This window comes from Pipistrellus hanaki (assembly GCF_964339955.1).
Source record: "Pipistrellus hanaki genome assembly, chromosome: 6".
Lineage (NCBI taxonomy): Eukaryota > Metazoa > Chordata > Mammalia > Chiroptera > Vespertilionidae > Pipistrellus > Pipistrellus hanaki.
In genome coordinates this window covers 18,127,835-18,147,492 of record NC_140508.1, presented here as the reverse complement: position 1 = coordinate 18,147,492, position 19,658 = coordinate 18,127,835, and the positions used below count along the sequence as shown (strand labels likewise).

The window sequence follows — 19,658 nt, the reverse complement described above, 5'->3', positions numbered from 1 at the left end:
TAGAATTTCAGGCATTGGGCTATAGAATGGGTTATCCTAATGCCCGCAGAATCACTGCAGATATCCAAATACCCTCATTACCAACAAGTTGCTAGAATATTGAGTTTTATACAAACATCCCTCCCCTCCCTCCCCCCAGAGTTGCTTCTGTAGCTGGTGAAATAACTCTAGGACATAGTAATTTTTGCTATCTATTTGTAAGTTGCTTCTGTTGGAATAGTGCAGATTCCAGTCTACTTCCAGCATATTCAGTGCAAGATATTTTTTAAGCCTGTGGCTAAATATAATTTGTTTATGCATATCTGATAAACTACATGGCTCACCCATTATGATGTGAGGTAGAAAGAGAAGGACAGAGTGAAGTCCTCTTTCTTTAAACCAACAATGTTCAGACAGATGATACCACACACGTTCTCACAAATATTTCTCTTATTATTTTTTTTTTTTTAGCAAGGGAAAATAACCAACAATATCATTTTTTTTTTATTTAACAAAATTCTCAAGAGAATAAAGTTATCACCAATCATTTCATATATTTCTCTAATTTGTTACCTAACTATTAAGACATTAAAATTATATATTATAAACATACGCAGATATGCATTTTATATTTAACAGTAGAGGCCCAATGCATGAAGGTTCATGCAAGAATGGGCCTTCCTTCCCCTGGCTGCCGGCACTGCCTTAGTTCCAGCCCGAAGCCACCTTTTCACCTTCCCACACTGCCCAGAGGCCTGGAGTGGTTGGGGTAGTCGGTGCCTGCATATGCAAATTAACTTGCCATCTTTATTGGGTTAATTTGCATATTCACTCCTACTTGGCTGGTGGGTGTCATGAAAGTACGGTTCAATTTCTTTCTGTTTTATTAGAGTAGCTATGAAGAACCATTTTTGTGCTCAGAGACCTTTAGGAAAATGACATTGTTTCAGAAGGGCATTAATAAACAGGAAAAATGCTTTCCATCACTTTTGAATTTGAGTGTTTTATAAAATCTTTGAGGCTACATCTCCATTTTGTTCCATGACAAATGGGTCTTTAGTGAGGATATAAAAGCTGAGAATGATTAGATGTTAAGTCAATGAGTTTTTCTCAAGAGATACATATATAATGTAGTAGTAATTTGTGCTTTTAGAATAATGCAAGTCAGGTCACTGATTCTGCAAACCATTTCCCTGCCCTGGATTTGCTTTATTCCTGCTTTTTGCTCTGTCCTCACCCCAGAGAAGTCTTTCCTCCAGTTTATGGTCCACACTGTACTGAAGATGATACCTGGAGCGCCCAGTCGCTGACACATAACAGGATTCAGTCAGTGTGATACAAAGGCTCAGAGAACATTTCTAAACACCTGACACTGCCCATGGAAGGATGCGGAGCCATTTGAGGGCATCTTAGTACACATGCCCTACATTAGGGATTAATAAATATTTGTATCTCTGAAAAGTCAACAATGATTTCCCTTGCCATTGTTCGTGTATTGCATCAAAGCAATAATTTTTAATGAATACGTGAGCTACTAGTTTGGGCTGTTATTTAATTAATTAATAAATAACAAGTGAATTAATTACCTTTATCAAACCTAAGATTCTATCAATTATAAGATGTACCTTTATTTTATGTACCATTAAGGGGAAAAAAATGTGGCCAAGTAAACTATGACACAGTGTCTTAATAAGAGTCCTGAACAGAATATGAATGAATCAATCATATAAGTCTTATTGCTTTCAGATTTCTTTTATCTATTCAGAGCAGAGAGGCAATTTGCATTCTCTTCAATCTCATTGTTTGCTGTGTGATGGGAAAAAAAAAAAAAACTTTTGCATGTGTCTCAGCAACAAAACATAACAGGGTTTCACCCACTTGTGGGTATCTGTCATCTTTTTATTTGCTCCTGTAAAGCACTCAATTGTTGCATTGCAAAAAAATACGAAATTACAACCTTTCTTCCAGTGACTTATATTTGCTGCACTAATATCAAATTTGTACCCTGCTGCTCAGTTTCCAGGCTTTTATGGAAACACAATAAGTGTTCATTTCAATGCCAAATCATGCTGTAATCTCTCCGAAGACATTGTCAGCAGCAGTTAAACTTACATAATGTACATCTCTCTCTGGAGTGATGACAAGTGCTGTGACCAAGTCACCCATGTCACTACCTGGCTAGCTGTCAAGGTTGAGATGGCGTGGACTCTGAGGCTGATTTCAGGAGTGCTAACGTGGAAAGAAGGTGCATAATAGAATTGCTAAAATCCAGTAAAGTCACTCAACTAAACTTCCATAACACTTTTTTTTTCTAACATAAATGGTTATGAATGGTTGCAAGTGGATATCATAGAGCAGTGGTCGGCAAACTCATTAGTCAACAGAGCCAAATATCAACAGTACAACGTTTCAAATTTCATTTGAGAGGCAACTTTTTTAAACTTAAACTTCTAACGCCACTTCTTCAAAATAGACTTGCCCAGGCCATGGTATTTTGTGGAAGAGCCACACTCAAGGGGCCACATATGGCTCGCAAGCCACAGTTTGCCGACCACTGTCATAGAGTGACAATGATTTTTAACTTTTTTAAACACTTGCAAAATAGTGACAACAGTCAGGTGGTGACTATGGGTGTAGGAGGGATTGGGACAGATGGAGTTGATAAGATATATATATATATATATATATATATATATATATATATATATATGTGTGTGTGTGTGTGTGTGTGTGTGTGTGTGTGTGTGTGTGTGTGTATAATTAAAGTAAGGTTTATTCCCCAGTAATGAACGGGACTCATTACGGAAGTAGAGAAATCAGAATTAAAGGAGGGGGAGAAAGGAAAGGACCCAGCTGGGCTGCCTCCACAGACAGAGATGAAGAGAGCAGCACATGGAGGGCTGGGGGATCCTTTTGAGGGGAGGAACAGGAAAGGGTTGGACCCAGGGCGGAACAGGATGGGGTGGGCTCCAGGGCACTTTGGCATGCGCTGATTGGTGGTTCAGTGTCTTGGGGATGCCTCTGTGGCAGATGCCAGTAATGTCATAACTCCGCCCACCAGTTGGGGGGAGGGAGGATCTCACATTCCAAACTCTTTGATATATTATATTTAAAAAATTGAGAGTCCGGGCAGGCTCAGGGGCTGGTGGTCTGTCTTCCATAACTGCTTTCAGCTGAGAGGGGGGAGTTGTTTGGGGGCGACTACCCAGGATTTCAAGGATTCTGATGTTAGGTTCTGAATTCAGTGCCAGATAGATCTCTTCCACCTTCTGGTTGGCAAATGCCTGCATTCTGTTCTGTAAGAGACCGTGGCTGAGGTGTGGGAAGTGTGGGCTTGTGAAATCGGGGAAGAGTGGGTGGTGATCCAGGGGAGGTGGTGGCAGGTCTGTTGCTCAAGAGAAATATTTTTAAAATACACATTGAATTATAGAGGTTTAAAGGAACTATAGCAAAGACCCCTAGTTGCCCTCAAGTCCATTCCTCTCTTTAGCTTTAGTAATGAAACTTCAATTTTATACAAGGCAGCAGCACATCCAACTAGGAGCATATAGTTCCCACCTCCCTTGCACCTGGCATGGCCATAGGACCAGTTTGGGCCCCTGAGAAGGAAGCAGTCATGGGAATGGGAATTCTGGGAAGGAGACTTTAAGAGTGTGGCTCAGCTGGGTTGAAGCCATTTTATTCTTAACTCCCTTCCCTCTACTGCTGCCAATAAGGAGACTGTAACACCTGGGTCTCCAGCAGCCATCCTGGCCACCCTGGAGGATGGCCCTTTGCACCGGGTGAGGGAGTACAGCAGGGAGTCTGGGCCTTTGATGAGTTTATGGCACCGCCTCCCTAGTCCTGGGCTACATGTTGCCAGATTTCTTTAGCATAAGAGAGAAATCATCTTCTTTCCTGTTTAAGCCGGTGTTTCTGTTTAAGCTGGTTTTACTGTTGTTTGCAGCCAAGGCCCACCCTAATTGATAAAGGAGCCCTCTTTCTTCAGTTAGGATTCAATCTGTGAGGAGAATGCTGTAAGAACCGATTAAGCCCCCAATGTGTGCCTGGGATAATATGAAGCATGTAAAGGAATTAAAGCTATCGTAGTTCTTTAAAGAAATAACTTTATGAGTCCATTACTCATAATTGTACAGAGGCAAAATTTGTTTACTCTCCAAATATTTAACGAGAGCCTAGGGCAGTGGTCGGCAAACTCATTAGTCAACAGAGGGGCAAACTCGAGAGTCACAGTTTGCTGACCACTGGCCTAGGGTGAGCCTGGTGCAATGGTGGGAATGCTCCAGTGAGCAGATCCTGCACTGACCACAGCCCACTCTGTGCCCTACGGCGTGCTGGTTCCCATGTTAAGGAAGCAGGCCAGGGAGTGCCCTTGAGCCATCATTGCGCTCAGCAGATACCACAGGTGGAGAGCGTGCACTTTTCTAAGGTGTTGGAGCGGCTCCTAATCCCCAACAAAGGGGAACGTGGGCAGAATGCTTCTTAAGAGGCTCAAGCCCACGGCCCCTTCCCCACAGCCTTCCCATGCTCTGCTGGGACACAGCTGGTGGCATGCACGTCATGCTTCCGAACCTCTTTAATTATTTCAGCAGAAAGGCTTTTCAAAATTGCCTTTTGTATCTGTGGAAGGGATCTTCAACTTATTGGTTCTTTTCTCAGTGTCAGTAGCTCCCTGACTTTTATTTATTTGGTAAATAGTGCAATGCTTTGCCCCAGAGCGGTCGACTTGTGAACTTTGAAACTGACACTGATCTTATGGCACTGTCCATGTGTCATCGTTTGTTCTGACCAAGCTGGGAAACAGAGGGCTTCTCCAAAAGAAAAGAATGAAAAGCATAAGTAAAAAATTATATTTATAAAGCAAAAACAGCCTTATTAAAAAATGTCAGAAACCCTACTTCTAATGGCTTCGAATCTCTCCACCTCCCATTTTCCTTGCATGGGCAGAGCTCCCTTTGAAGTCTTCGGAAGCTTTCTGTAAGGAAAAAATATATATATATACATGGGTGTGGAGCTGAAAATTGAGCTCATTGTTTTGCCCTTTTAAAATGTGTTTTTCAAAGATTTGCCTTTCATATTGCAGATGGGAGAGAGGATGTGCAATTTTACCTTGTGTAACATCTTTGCCTGAAAAGCTCAGAGTATTTGTAGACGGTTTTTAATGAACAGTTCCCATGTTTGCCTGCTGAGGAAGGCAGAGGTTTATGTAATTTACTTCCATTTTACACCTGAGGAAACTGATAGTTAAGGAAAAGAGGCTCAGGGTTTCAACCAGTAGCAGAATTAAGAAAACAAGCCCAAACCTTGCCTCCAGGCTAATGATGCCCAGTCTAATGACACTGGAAGTTGAACATGACCTCCAAACACGGTGGTATCATTAGAAAAAACTTACCATACATAGTGTGCTGGGCTATTTAAGAATATATCTTGCATTTATTAAGTAGGATTATTTGTATTTATTTTGACTGTAGTTTACCAGCCTCTCTGTAATTTTAGTAGCTTCTGATTTTGGATCTATTATTGAAATTGGATTTTAAGAATGTTTTTATAGTCATTCTAACTCATTCTAAATACATAAGAGAAACCAAACCAGATGTGGAAACACAAATCAGGTATGTGTATTTCAGATAAAATTAAATTTTGATCAATTTTTATACACATAGCACAGTTAACAAACATGCATTAAACTCAAAACTATGTATTAGAGGTCTCATGATATATGAGTTATGGCATAACTAAATTGAACATGTACATAAATATCATTTTTACTAAAAAGATAAAATTTAATCCTAAGTAGTTCTAATTATACCCAGATCATTTGTTTGGTCATTTGAGCAACTAGAAAACAACCAACTAAAATACTTTAAATTGGTAGGAATTATCTCAGCATCTTTTAAGAAGGGCTCATGAAATGTAAACTTAATGTAGCCATTATTTCATTATTTATAGAATATCCAAAATGATGGCAAGAATGATTCAGATAAAACAAAAGACAAAGTAAATAAAACAAATGCCTCAGGAAATAAAAAATGTAGTTCATGACCTTAGGAAGCAAACTGTATTTGGATGGCGACAAGTAAACCAAATAAATGAATGAAAGTGACTAAAACCTTTCCGATGGACAGTCTTTTGTTTCAGAAGCTCATAGGAAATGACACATAAATAGTTTAAAAACGTAAACATGTGCTCATTCCTAGTTCCTGTGTTCTCATCTCAACTCCCCTCCCCTCTCACCTGACATTTGTTATTTTATCCCTCAGAGTCCTTCACTCTCTGTCACCCTCTCCCACCTCAAGTTCAGCTCTAGAATTTCCTAAAATGGCTATCCCATATTATCATCCCTTCCAGGTTTGTGTTTAAACTCATTACGAAACTCATCATCAATTTTTTAAAATATATTTTATTGATTTTTTACAGAGAGGAAGAGAGAGGGATAAAGAGTTAGAAACACCGATAAGAGAGAATCATCGATCAGCTGCCTCTTGCACACCCCCTACTGGGGTGTGCCTGCAACCAAGGTACATGCCCTTGACCAGAATCGAACCTGGGACCTTTCAGTCCGCAGACCGACGCTCTATCCACTGAGCCGAACCGGTTTCGACACTCATCATCAATTTTAAGGAACATTTCTTTTAGCCTTAAATAGCTAATATACCATGGTGTATGGTTTATTCCTTCTTGCTGCGGTATATTTTAATCGCTGCCTTTAAAAATCATCTCTTTGTCAAAAAATGCTAAGGAGTGTCATTAGAAAAATAGAATCATAACTCTGAATGGACATGGAGGTAAGAGTCTGAGTCCCCACTAATGACTACTACATCAGGTAGTCAAATAGTCTCCTGTTTTGTCTTTGAAATAATTCCCAGTGACAAGGCACATATAACTAACCTCTGTCTATCAAATATGAATCCGTAGCTAAGGCTTTTATTTTTTACTTTACTCTGAAGGAAATCAGAAGCAAAACCCCCAAACAGGATGTCCAGTGCATGGGACATTTGTTGTAGAAAAGGAGGCTTGGACTGGCCCCGGAGAGCTCACGGGGTCTTCCGTGTTTTTCTTTACCACAAAAACCTGCAGCTTGAAGGAATGTAAGGAAAGAAATGTTCTGCTTTCCTTCAAAAATGACTTGCGCTTTCTAATCCGAGTAAAATAAACCCTTTATAAAGCGTCAGAAGCAGCCTTCATTTGCAGCGCCACTGAAAAGCCATTTCCAGGCTGGGGGAAAAATTTTTTTTCAAGGTATTTAAAAACCATCTAGCCTCACAAAAGAAAAATATGTGTGTGTGTTTCAGGTCACTTCATCATACCTGATGATGAATATGTTTTTAATTAAGGCCCGGGCGCAAAATTGGGTTTTCTGAGTCACTGTGATGCCTGATCACTCCCCTGAGACACCCACCATCAATGGGACTGATGGTAACTCTTGACACCCAGGCCACTTTGTGCGTTCAGTGGTTAGAAAGGTGATTTCAGAGGCCTGGCAGCTGTTGGTGTGAAAGCTATTGTGTGAGAAACAAAAGCCATTCTGTTCTGTTCTCCAGCCGTCTTTGTATTGTTGATACAGGAGCTGTTTCATAAGTGGGTACCATTCTTTACCGGGGAATTTCATTACCGCCCCTGCTTCTGGACAGCAGCGGGGAAGGTCTGAACATGGCTCCGATGGAAGGAATTTGGGGCTCTGATCTCTGTTAAGATGCTTGCATTTTAATTCTGTTCATTAGGCCTACGGTTAGATGCCATCATACCAACAACTTTGCTTCCTGTTTTCTTTTCCCTAAACTACCAGACCCAAGGCTGGCTAGTGTGTCTTTGCTGCCTGCCCGTTTGTCTTGGAAATTAATCAGAGCGCAGTACATGGCAGCACCAACATGTATTGGTGTTAACTAGTTTTCTTGTAGAATTCCTTATTGACCTGTCCTGGGAAATTCTCATAGAGCAGATCAAAGTGATATTTATTTGGAGAACAGACACTTCACCCAGGTGATCTATTCATTACCATCATTTAGGAGGCCTATCAGTTTACAAGGTTTTCAGTTGCATATAAAAGAAGCGAACTGGCCTAAACAATCAAGAAAATGTGGTGGGCTAGTGTCATTCTCCCAGCCATTCCTCCTTTCCTGGACTGTGCCCTTGCTATGTGACTTTGAGGTTCCTCTCACGACAGGTCTTCCCCACCTTGTAGAAGTTGGACTTAGCCACACAACTCATGGTATGACCAGGCTAGGAGGTATTGCTGCCTCTCACTTTTTATACTTCTCCCGTTGCCATAAGAAGTACACCCCCCCCCAGCCCCCCCCCCCCACCCCCGCTATCACTCATCAGACAAGATAAGAGAGTTGTGAGGCCAATCTGGAATCTATAGATTGCAGTCAAACCCTGCTGAATCCATCCTACTTGCATGAGTGAGATAGATGACAGTTGCTCTAAGCCAATGCTTAAATAGTTTAGGGTAGTTTGTTATGCAGCACTATTGTGGCAACAGCTGACTGATACATACTATGCATATAACTGAAGAATCCAAAGGTAGCATGGGCTTCAGGTACGGTTTGAAAGGGAATCCATTTTCTATTTCTGTGTGATTCTCTTGGGGCTTTAAACCAGGATGGTTTACCTCTTGTTATATGGTGTCTATATCATTTTGGGCTTCAAATTTGTACTCGGGACCATCTGGAAAGCAAAAAGCTTCTCTCTACAACCTTCATACTAAAGTGCTGGGCTTCACTACAATCAGGTCAAAGTAGATTATGTATCTATCCTGGGTCCATTGTTGAGCAAAATGTTGTGGGATTATTTGACTTGGCTTATGTCCATCAGAGTCCTCTTTTAAAGGTGGAAGTGGGCTTAATTTCTTCCAAAATCCATGGTGTGCTTCATTAAAGATGGGAGTGGGGGTGAAGCAGGTGCTGAGAGATACCAACTGTGTTCATTATAGAGGCTAAAATTTCCAAACTTTGTTTTAAATTTCTATTAATTAATTGGCTCAAGACATTTTTCCTACCTCCTGCTAGGCCAGCTAGAGCTAGAGAGAAGGCATTTATCTTTTCGAGTTCACCTGCTATCTGACAAATGGCAAATTATATGGCCCTACCTATGCCACCTTATGCACTAGAAGCTGAGAGCCCAGCTTTACAAAGGACTTTACCATTAGCCCACTAGTCTCCCTACTCCTGGGATTGCAGGATTTTTAAGAAAATTAAAAATAGGTTTAGTTTACCTGAATTTGAAGATCCCTGACCCAGAGGATCAGTTAATGCCAATATAATGAGAATTTAACCAAGTGAGGTACATTGATAAGGATGTCATTCCACTGACTTCTGGCCTCCATTGTTTCTGATGAGAAGTCAGCAATAATTCTTGTTATTGTCCAGATACATAGTAAGTATTAAATAAAAATGTCTTGAATTAATGAATTAAAAATAGAAACAAAGTATCTGACACAGTTTAGTGTTCTCTCATGAATATTTTATGTTCTTTACTGAATATCCCATCAGGTCTTTGAAAACTTTCCTTTGAACATTTACTGCCACCCTTTCCCCCAAACCTTCCATTCAGCCCCCCAAGATTCTGCAGGAATGTGAATCAAACAAATTTTCAATCCAGGTAATTTTTGCAAACATGGGCACTAAAGTTATCATTAGATATTCTCCTGTGCTTCCAAGAATCTTCCCAGAACAGCTTTATTATCCAACATGTTTTTGTCATTTAATAGTATTTACATGCCGTTCTACAAATATTACTGAACACCTGTTCTGCATAAGGCAATGTGTGAAGTAGAGTGAAGGATATAGAATTGAATAAAAGATAACACTTGCCTTCAGGTACTCAACTATTATAATCTGATTGTTGTTCAGGTTTCAGAGAAACCTGGACAGAGGGAATGACGTGTGATCTTTCATGAAACTAGATTCTCAGGAAGCAACTTGTTTGTCTTCTTGTGGGATTATTAACTGTATTGTCTCCAATCATAAAGGGCATTATTTCTACATAAAACATCTTTCAAGATTAGGACAAAAGTGACCCAAACCAAGAATTTTGATGTGAACCAGCTTAGGTATATTTCCATATATTTACATTAACATCTTAAAAGTACCTCCTGGTAAGTTTCACCATGGCTGTGCATGGGCACTAGTTGGATTTGCTGATAATGTCCTGGTTAATAACTCCACATAATTTCCAATTTGAGAATGCAGATTCACCTACATTTTCCTCATGTCCCTCTTTTGTTTGTTTGGTTGGTTGTTTGTTTGTTTTCAGATGAGTTATGCCTTGTACCATACAAACAGAAAACTAACGCTGGAACCTAAAATAACGGTGAATGCCAGGATTGTGGTGGTTGGCGCATCCAATGTTGGAATCTCCTTCCTAGAGACACTCGTTTTTTGGTGAGTTGTTTTACTTTATTTATTTATTTATTTATTTATTTATTTATTTATTTTTTTATTATTATTATTTAAGGGGGCTTTCTCTTGCTCACTTGAGAGGTCCCTTGAAAGAACAGACCTGAGTTTGTTTGTCACCGTGCATACCTTGGAATATTCTAGATCAGAGGTTGGCAACAATAGCCCTCAGTTCAAATCTGGCTGTCTGCCTGCGTTGGGACACAGACTTATGTATGTATGTATGTATGTATGTATGTATGTATGTGGTGTCTGTGACTATTTTTTTGACACAGCAGTAGATTTGATTAGCTGCAACAGAGACTATATGACTGTTAGTGTCTAAAATATGTACACTCTGACCCTCCCCAGAACAAATTTGCCAGCCCCTGTCTCACACTAGTGTTTCCTTTATTGGCCAGATCATAGGCATCACGTGGAGCATCTACTACACGTGTAGCTTTCCAGACCCCACATCAGACGTCCTGAGTCAGACACTCCCAAGGAGTGTTCTGGAAACCTGAGTGTAACAGGTGCGCCTTGCAATCAGGCTGGTTTGGACCCAGTTTTGGCTTTATGCATCACAAATAGGCTTGCAGAGATGGCAGACAGGCCAGGACCATTCTTCCAACCCCTGTATTTCAGATGCCAGAGAACAGAATGAAACCCTGCAGGGACCACTGACGCCTGCATTTCTCTTCCATGCTGTTTTCTGTTATCCTCAATGCAGTCAGCAAGCTTCCTTTCAGAGCCCATTTTCTTTCTTTCTTTCTTTTTAATTTGTCTTTCTTCTTGAAAGTATTACAGATGTCCCCTTTCTCCCCCCAGTGAACCCCTCTTTCCAGCTCCAGCCCTCTCCCCAGGCCTTCACCACACTACTGTCTGTGTCCATGGGCTATGTGTATGTGCATATAAATTATAATATTTGGTTAATCTCTTTCTGCCACTCCCCTTCCCTCTGAGAGCCCATTTCCTTGATGTGTGGTTCCTGAGGATTTTCCGCTTTATCCAACTAGCCCTCCATCCGCTCATTGAATCTCAGCTCCTCCTCCCCAGAAAGAGCCCTGGGTTCTTCTCCAAGGGTTTGGGTTCATAGCCTCACATCACCATCCACTGACATGGAACCCTAGATTCACTGCTTATGTCTTCAGACTCAGGTTCCTCATTTAGTTTTTAAAATTTTCTGCCTTTCAGCATAATGATTATTGCTGGTCTCATTTTTGATTCTTATAAGTATATTTCAAGAAGGACATGATCTCACTCACCTAGGGGAAATGGTGAACAACATAGACTGATGAACAAGAACAGACCCAGAGATAAGGAGCAATGGGTCAGACTGTTGGACCTCAAAGGGAGGGTGGGGATAAAAGGGTGAGATCAATCAAAGGACTTATGTGCATACATACGAGCCTAACCAGTGGTCAAGGACAATAGGGGGGTGGAAGCATGAGTGAGGGGTGGAGGATTGGAATGGGAGGTTGAGGACAAATATGTAATACCTTAATTAATAAAGAAAATTTTTTAAAAAGTTTCATAGGTGTTTTAAAAGGTCCTAACTTTATGCATCTACAGATTGCTGAATTAAAAGAATCCAGATTGCCACACACACCGCCCCCCCACTCTCCCAATTTTTTGCTCAGGATCACATGAGAAATTTTAGCCACTTTTAAAACAATAAGTGCTAAGAGGCAAGAGGAAAATGAGAAAGAGCAGCCCCACTCTGACTCCCCCAGAAGCCAGCAAAACTGCCAGGGTTAGATAAGGGAAGGGATGGAGGAAATTCCCCTAAAAGATGCCACAATAACCAGGTAATTTTTTTTTTTTCACTTTCCAGCCATTTTTTTTTTTCAGTTATCCAGAAATACCCTTAGTTAACCAAAAAATAAGTCAAGTATCATTATGGAAATTAGGAACAGAGATCACGGGATTTAAACATTATAGTCAGTCTACAGCAATCTTTTATTGCAGAAGAAAATAATGAGAAGCCCTAAGATAGCCATTTTTGTCTGTGTGCCGACCACAGTTTGAGGGTTACATTTATTCTGATGAGTTTCTTTACTTAAGACTCTGAATAGCAAGTTGTTTGCAACAATTTTTGAATGATGAATTATCAGGGTGGAGTTGTGAAATTATCGTAGTCAAGACGTTATGATGAGCAGATCTTAAATCTTTTTTATTTTTATTTTGAGAGTGTGCTTATTAAGGCTGGGAAGAGTGAAGTAAGGAAGGACTTAAGGTAGAAGAAGCAATAGGAGAGAGCCCAGGTGGGGCTGCTTTGGCTCACTACCATTTCAGAGAAAAGGGGGCCTTGGAGACAGGTTCAGGGGGTTAACCCCGGGACCAGTTGCCGCTGCCCACTGTTCCCCAGTTGTGAATCTCATGTGGACCCTTAGAATTTAGGGGTAAAAAACATGCTTGAGAGGGAAGAAAGATATGGGCATGCTCCCAGGAGAGAGAGTACCAACAGGTCTTAAATCTCAATTTAGCTATATATTTAGTCATTATGTTTCATTTAAATGAGTTCATTAAGACATATACGTATCATTTTCCTTCCGTGGAATCAACTTAGATTCAATAAATACACATATAAATTTTAATATCAGTAGTGGGTTGATTAAATTCCTCAATCAGGCAGACTTTTTAAAAGCATTTTAAAGTTCTCATAATTCTCTATCATCGTTACACAGATTACATACACTAAAAATAGACTGGTATCAGTTTACGGATCTCTAATCCTTAGGAGAGGAAGGAGTTTTCTCATTATTTACCCTAATTATTTTAAATTAGCAATTACCATAGTAACCTGGTGCATATTTTACTTTACCAGTATAACTGCCATTTGAACTAGATCTTAAAAATTATTTGAGCTGGAATGAAATTGAAGAAACACAATATTCACCAAATACTGACCCCCAGTGAAGATTAAGTTCACATTTTGGAGGCAAGATTCAGAAAAGTCACTTCTTATGCTTCTGCACTGTGTGATCTAACCGGCTGGGGCATTTGAAGCCCAGCACAGCAGTCCCTTTTTCCAGAAGACCTGGTAATCCTGTCATCTGGTGACAAAGGAGACACACTCTTTGTTCTTTGTTATTTACATGCAAAAAAAAAAAAAAAATGACAAAGCACGTTTGGTCTCCTCTTCAAAGGACATCTGAGGAAGTCCTTGCATAAATTCTCTGCCCTGGCCCTAGCCTTCTTTCTACAGGTGCAAGGTGTTGCTGGGGAGCTGACGTCATTTACCCAAAGTCACCAACTAATAACGAGGATGTGGGGAGGGAGCGATGAGGGTGATGTTTTGATTTGTGTGTGTGTGTGTGTGTGTGTGTGTGTGTGTGTACACGCGCGCGCGCAGTTTTATCTGGTCCTCAGCTGCTTCCACCCACAGTTACATATGCACAGACACACCTCCTTTTCTTTGGTTGTCAGGCCTGAAAGTCACCCGGCATCTCTTCCTTGTCCTTAGAGGAAGGCCTCTCGGGCCCTCCGGTATCAGTGACATGTGTGACAGGCATTTTCCCGCAGACACACACTGGCATGCGGTGTGGTTCCTCCCGTCTTCCTGGTCCTGGGGAATCCTACAGTGCTGGGCTGAGTGGCAGCCCTGCCCTGAGAGCCATCTGCTGCCTCCATCTACCCACCCAAGGCCATTGACTGGCGGATGGAGGACAGGGCTGCAGGGTCGTTCAGGTTGGAGTGAGTCTCCCTCCCCCACATGCAGGTCTTGTGCATTTGTCTTCTGAGGGTGCTTATGCCCAAGCAACTCCACGGGGAGCCTTTCCAGGCCCCCAACCCACACACTGCAGGCAGCGAGGGCTCTAGCTGTAGACCCATCCTGGCCTTCTTTCCCCATCTTGTGCCCTGCCAGGGTGTGGGCCCCCATGATGGGAACCAGAAGCTGAGCAGGGGAAGGACACCAGCTGCGGGCCAGGAGAGGAACTTTTGGAGGGTGGGGTGTGTAGTGGAAAAATCCCACTTCATCCACTGGTGTAGAAGGCAGTGAATTGGAGGGGTAAGGCAGATCTTAATACATTTTTCTATCAATTGTCTGTGTTCTTTATTGTGCCCAAGACATTCAAATGATGGACTTGAACTCTTCAAATTAGGGTTCTTGTAGCTATAGGTTGTATTCCTTTGGCTGCCTGGCTCTTTAGGACTGAAAGTTCTTGGCTTGGGAAACATAAGCATTTCATATATATAATCCTTTGCAGCACTTCCATTAATAAGACTCCTTTATTTTTTAATCTTTATTGTTGAAAGTAGTATATATGTCCCCATTCCTCCCTCCCCCATTGACCTCTTCTAGCTCACCCCCACCACCTGCCCCAGGCCTTCACCTCCCTATTGTAGTGTCTGTGAGTTATGCATATATGTATACAAGTTCCTTGGTTGATCTCCTTCTACCCACCCTCCCCCAATCACTGGAAAAAGCAGAAAGGACTTGGCCTTAGTCATTAGACCATCCCTCTGGTGCCAACCAGTGCTATGCTCCTGACGGTGGTCCTATTCTCACCGTGCGGGGGGAGGGTCACAGCAGGGGACCCCAAGCTCAGAGGTGCTGTCACCCTAGGAACTCCACCGTGCCACAGGTTTAAAGGGAATTCCCTATTCTTGGACAAACAGCTGGGTGCAGAGGTGAGCTTCTATCCTCTGAACACTCTTTCCAGAAAGCAAGAGGCTTCTTTCCACACAGTGAGAGTCATAGTTTTACTAGTCACTTTGTGCACCAGCTCTAGTCCTGCTGAACTCCCCAAAAGTAATACTTTGAATATTTCAGGCTTCCCACAAAAGTACTCCAAAATCATTTTTAAAAAGAAATATGGGAAAGCTATACCAAAAGAAGGGCAGGAGCCAAGTCTGTGGATGTGTTTTGTGGCCTTTTCACTCACAGCACGGTCTGTGGACCAGCAGTATCAGCCTCGTCGGGGAGCCCCTTAGAAAGGCAGAACCTCAGGTCCTCCCATGGACAGTAGCCCAAAGAGAGATCCATTCCCAGGATTATACAGAACAGCATCTTCACTATCTCTTGGGCATGAAATGGCTGAGCTGAAACAGTTCCTATTTTATTGTTTCGGTCACTCATTTCTGTGTTTCATTATATTATTTACTCCCCATTATGGAACAATTCCTTTTAATCCAGTATTTTTAAATCCTTCCTAATTTAATTCTGATGTGAAGAATTTCTTGAAGAGCCTGTAATGGCACTAAAAAAATGCATCAATGAATCCTGGGATGACATGACTGAAAGCAACCGTGGGTGATGTCCTGATAACCTTTTGTATGACTAGAGAAATAGATTCTTTGATTTCCAGAAAGCGCTGGTGGGCCCAGAAGCCCAAACTTAACATTTAAAAAAAATATACTTTATTGATTTTTTACAGAGAGTAAGGAAGAGGGATAGAGAGCTAGAAACATCTATGAGAGGGAAACATTGATCAGCTGCCTCCTGCACACACCTCACTGGGGATGTACCCACAACCAAGGTACATGCCTTGACCAGAATCAAACCTGGAATCTCTCAGTCCTCAGGTCGATGTTCAATCCACTGAGTCAAACTGGTTTTGGCCCAAACTTATCTTGTCTTCCAGTGTTTGGACCCACCAAACACTCTCACCAAAGGATGAAGTCTCCACTTTTCCACCTACACATCGATCCCTCATCTGGTAGCTAAGAATAGCTTGAAATAGTAGGGCATGTTTGCAAAGCTACAATTGAAGCTGGATAACATAACTTCTGTTATTGGGCTGCACAGGACCACACAATAATCGGTGCAGCCGTGGGGCTGGCAGGAGCTAGCTGAGTGCTTAATTAGGCTTTTTATCTTTACATTTGTCTCAGGACATCTGAAACCTTCATTGTGGCTTCTCACTAATTATGTGACTAATTAAGTAGTTAATGCTTACTTGTTGATCTCAGAGTGAAACCCCAATGAACAGGCTGCTGATTATTACTGTTCCCTACTGTCAGTCTCTGCCATATGAACTGATGGACATGTGCCCTTTGATGGCCTCTTTGATACCAGGGCACATGCAGCATAACAGGCCCCATAGCACATGCTGTGCTGCTCCCTTCTGTGCTTGGGGGGCAGGTAGAGATCAACAGGGCATATTATATATATGTTGGCATCAAAATAGGACCTGTCAGGAGCTTATACAGACGCTGTCTTGTGTCTGGGGTGGGGACAGCCTCCCCAGGCAGAAGAACCTGACACTTTGCCACCAGAAAATAATGACCTGGGACTCTCCCTAGTGTGGTTATTCACGATCAGACTTCCTAATCTGATTCCAATATTTAAATGTAATTGATGTTAAATGAAAGTGTCTTTATCTATTCCTGCTCAGTTCAGGATAACTTTATCTCCAATTTCCCACCTTAGAGATTCCCAGAACAAAAGCCTTTTTTGGAATGAGCTTATTGTCATTTTTTTGTGCATTATTTGTGGTGCTTTGGCATTAAGGGCATTAAGTATGTACTGCATTCTTCACAATCTCACAAGGGCAAGCATCACATACACAGACTTAGTAATAAATTTGCCTGCTCAGTCATCACCCTCTACTATTATATCAATATAATTTTCAAATGATATCAGCACCTGTCTTGGTTTGTGTTCCTTCCAAAGCTTAAAACAAAGAATTTGGGTGCAAATAGGAAATTTGAGATTGATCCTGGGGAACTATGTGATCAAGCAGGGCAGTGAAATGGGGAAGGAAGAAAGTCAACAAAGCCTGGAAAAAAGCATTTGTCAGCAGGCCACTGCGGGCCACGAGATTCAGTCCCACCGGACACACCGAGTGTTCCCTCTGTGAATGAAGAAGCTGAGGAACCTGTTTACCAACTCTTTTTGTGTTTATGTTTGCATGGTCACTCTGGGCTGTTCTTCCAGCTGGTCCCTCAAGCTTCCATGGATAGAAGATGCCCCCAGGCAAAGAGAGACAGGAAAGCATTGGGAAGGGGGACCATTTGCAGTAATGTTGGTGGACATTTCATGTCCCAGTTTGTTTTATTTGTTCTCTCTATTTATAGTCATACAGTTGCTCTTTAATGAAGCCTGAGGGCATAGACAAGGGCCCAGAAAAGGCAAAGCTAGATTAGAAGACTGTATCAAGAGGATTTCAGGTATTCTTATAGCTCTCAATGGAACCCCAAGTGTAGAAACCATGAAAAAGAACTAGTCATAAATGAAGAATACAATATCTGAAATGAAGGATAATACACCAGAAGGAATAAACAGTAGATTGGAGGAAGCAGAGTATCAAATCATTGCTTTGGAAGATGAGGTAGCAGAAAACATCTGATTCCTCAACAGAAACAATTGGCATAAAATATTCAAAGTGATGAGAGCAAGAAACTACAACAAGATTGTTACCCATCAAGGATATCATTTAAAATTGAAGGAGAAATAAAGAGCTTCCCAGATAAGAAAAACCTAAAAGAGTTTATTACTACCAAACTATTAAAAGAAATGTGAAAGGGTCCTATAGAAGAAGAAAAAGGATGAGGAAGAAGAGAAGAAGAAAAAAAAGAGAAGAGGAGGAGGAGGAGGAGAAAGAGAGGAGGAGGAGGAGGAGGAGAAATAGTTATAAAGAATAAAATAGCAATATACACATAACTATCAATAAACAGTTTACTATAAATGCCTTAAATGCTCCAATCAAAAGACATAACATAGCTCAATGGATAAGAAAACAAGACCCATATATATGCTGTCTACAAGAGCCCTACCTCAGAATGAGATACATACACAGTCTAAAAGAAGAGGGATGGAAAAAGATATTTCATGAAAATGGAAATTTTAAAAAGCTGGGTAGCAATACTTATGTCAGAAAAAAAATATGCTTTAAAAAACAGACTTTAATCAGCAAATAATAAGAGGCAAAGAAGGACACTATATAATGATAAAGGGAGCAATCTAAATATAATCTTCGTAAACATTTATGCCTCAATATAGGAGTACCTAAATATATCAAGGAAATCTTAGTGAACATAAAGGGAGAGATTGAGAGTAATGCAGTCATAGTTGGGCATTTTAACACCCCATTAACATTAATGGGTAAATCAAACAGAAAATCAGCAAGGAAATAGCAGCCTTGAATATCACTGCTAAAACAGATGGATTTAATTGATATTTTGAGAACATTTCATCCCAAAAAAGCAGAATATACATTCTTTTCAAGTTAACGTCGAACATTTTCTAGGATAGATCACATGTTAGGACAGAAAACAAGTCTCAATAAATTTAAGAAGATCAAAATCATATCAAGCATCTTCACAGATCACAATGGTATGAAATTAGAAGTCATCACATAATTTCTTAAAATTGGCAGCCTTATCTCTAAGAAAACCCATTTCCCCCTATAATTACTCACTGTACCTAAACTACCACATTTTCTAGTTTTCAACAAATCCTATAACTTCTAGATCATGTCATTATGTCAGGGCTTACCAGGCATAATTATTAAGTTATCATTAATCATTGCATAGCTGAGGTCATTACCCCAAGACATAGTATTTATATACTGAATTGGATTTAGTAAGGAAATGTTCCACAAACCTTTATGCTTAAACCATCATCATGAAGAATGAAGGTCCAAGAAAATATATCAATAATTCGTCAAGCATGAGGAAACCTACCCACAGGGTGTTAATAAAGTTTCCTAACAAACAGCATTTTCCCAAAACATAAAACCTTTCTCATCCTACCCCACCGTGATCTCACTTGCTTTTGAATTCCCATAGTTCTTTGTTATTCCAATCTTACAGAACTGGTATTTTGCCATATCTGTGTGCAAACGCTTTCCAACTCGTTTTTATAACTGCCATCTTGATATCTACATCTTGTGTATGTCCAATGTATATAAGCATATACTCAAAGTATAAATATAACTTTTTACTACATATATAAAAAAAATATTAATCATTTTCTCTGCATCAGTGTTTCCCAACCTTCTCTCATGATGAGAATCACCTGGTGGAGTTGTTAAAACACAGATTCCTGAATCCCAACTAAGAAGTGCTAAACTAGAATTTTTGAGAACATATAGGTAAAATTGCATACCTAACTTAGTGCTCTGTATATAACATCTGTCTTAAAGCACTAGTTAAGTATACAATTTTACCTATATGTTCCCAAAAATTCTAGTTTAGCACTTCTTAGTTGGGATTCAGGAATCTGTGTTTTAACAACTCCACCAGGTGATTCTCATCATGAGAGATGGTTGGGTAACACTGCTCTACATCATAAAGCAAAGCCAAATTTCACTTTATTCTGTTTTGCCAAAATTTCCAAATGGACATTTCAAACAT

General features: G+C 40.7%; 1 protein-coding gene across 1 annotated transcript in view; it reads left to right on the top strand.

The window, feature by feature from the left end:
• The window catches only part of CFAP61 (cilia and flagella associated protein 61), a 226,504-nt gene that overhangs the window by 106,060 nt on the left and 100,786 nt on the right, over window positions 1–19,658 (top strand). The window contains exon 18 of the mRNA XM_084888800.1: window positions 10,234–10,361. Coding sequence (XP_084744926.1) covers window positions 10,234–10,361 — 128 coding nt within the window. The remainder of the gene's footprint in view (window positions 1–10,233; window positions 10,362–19,658) is intronic.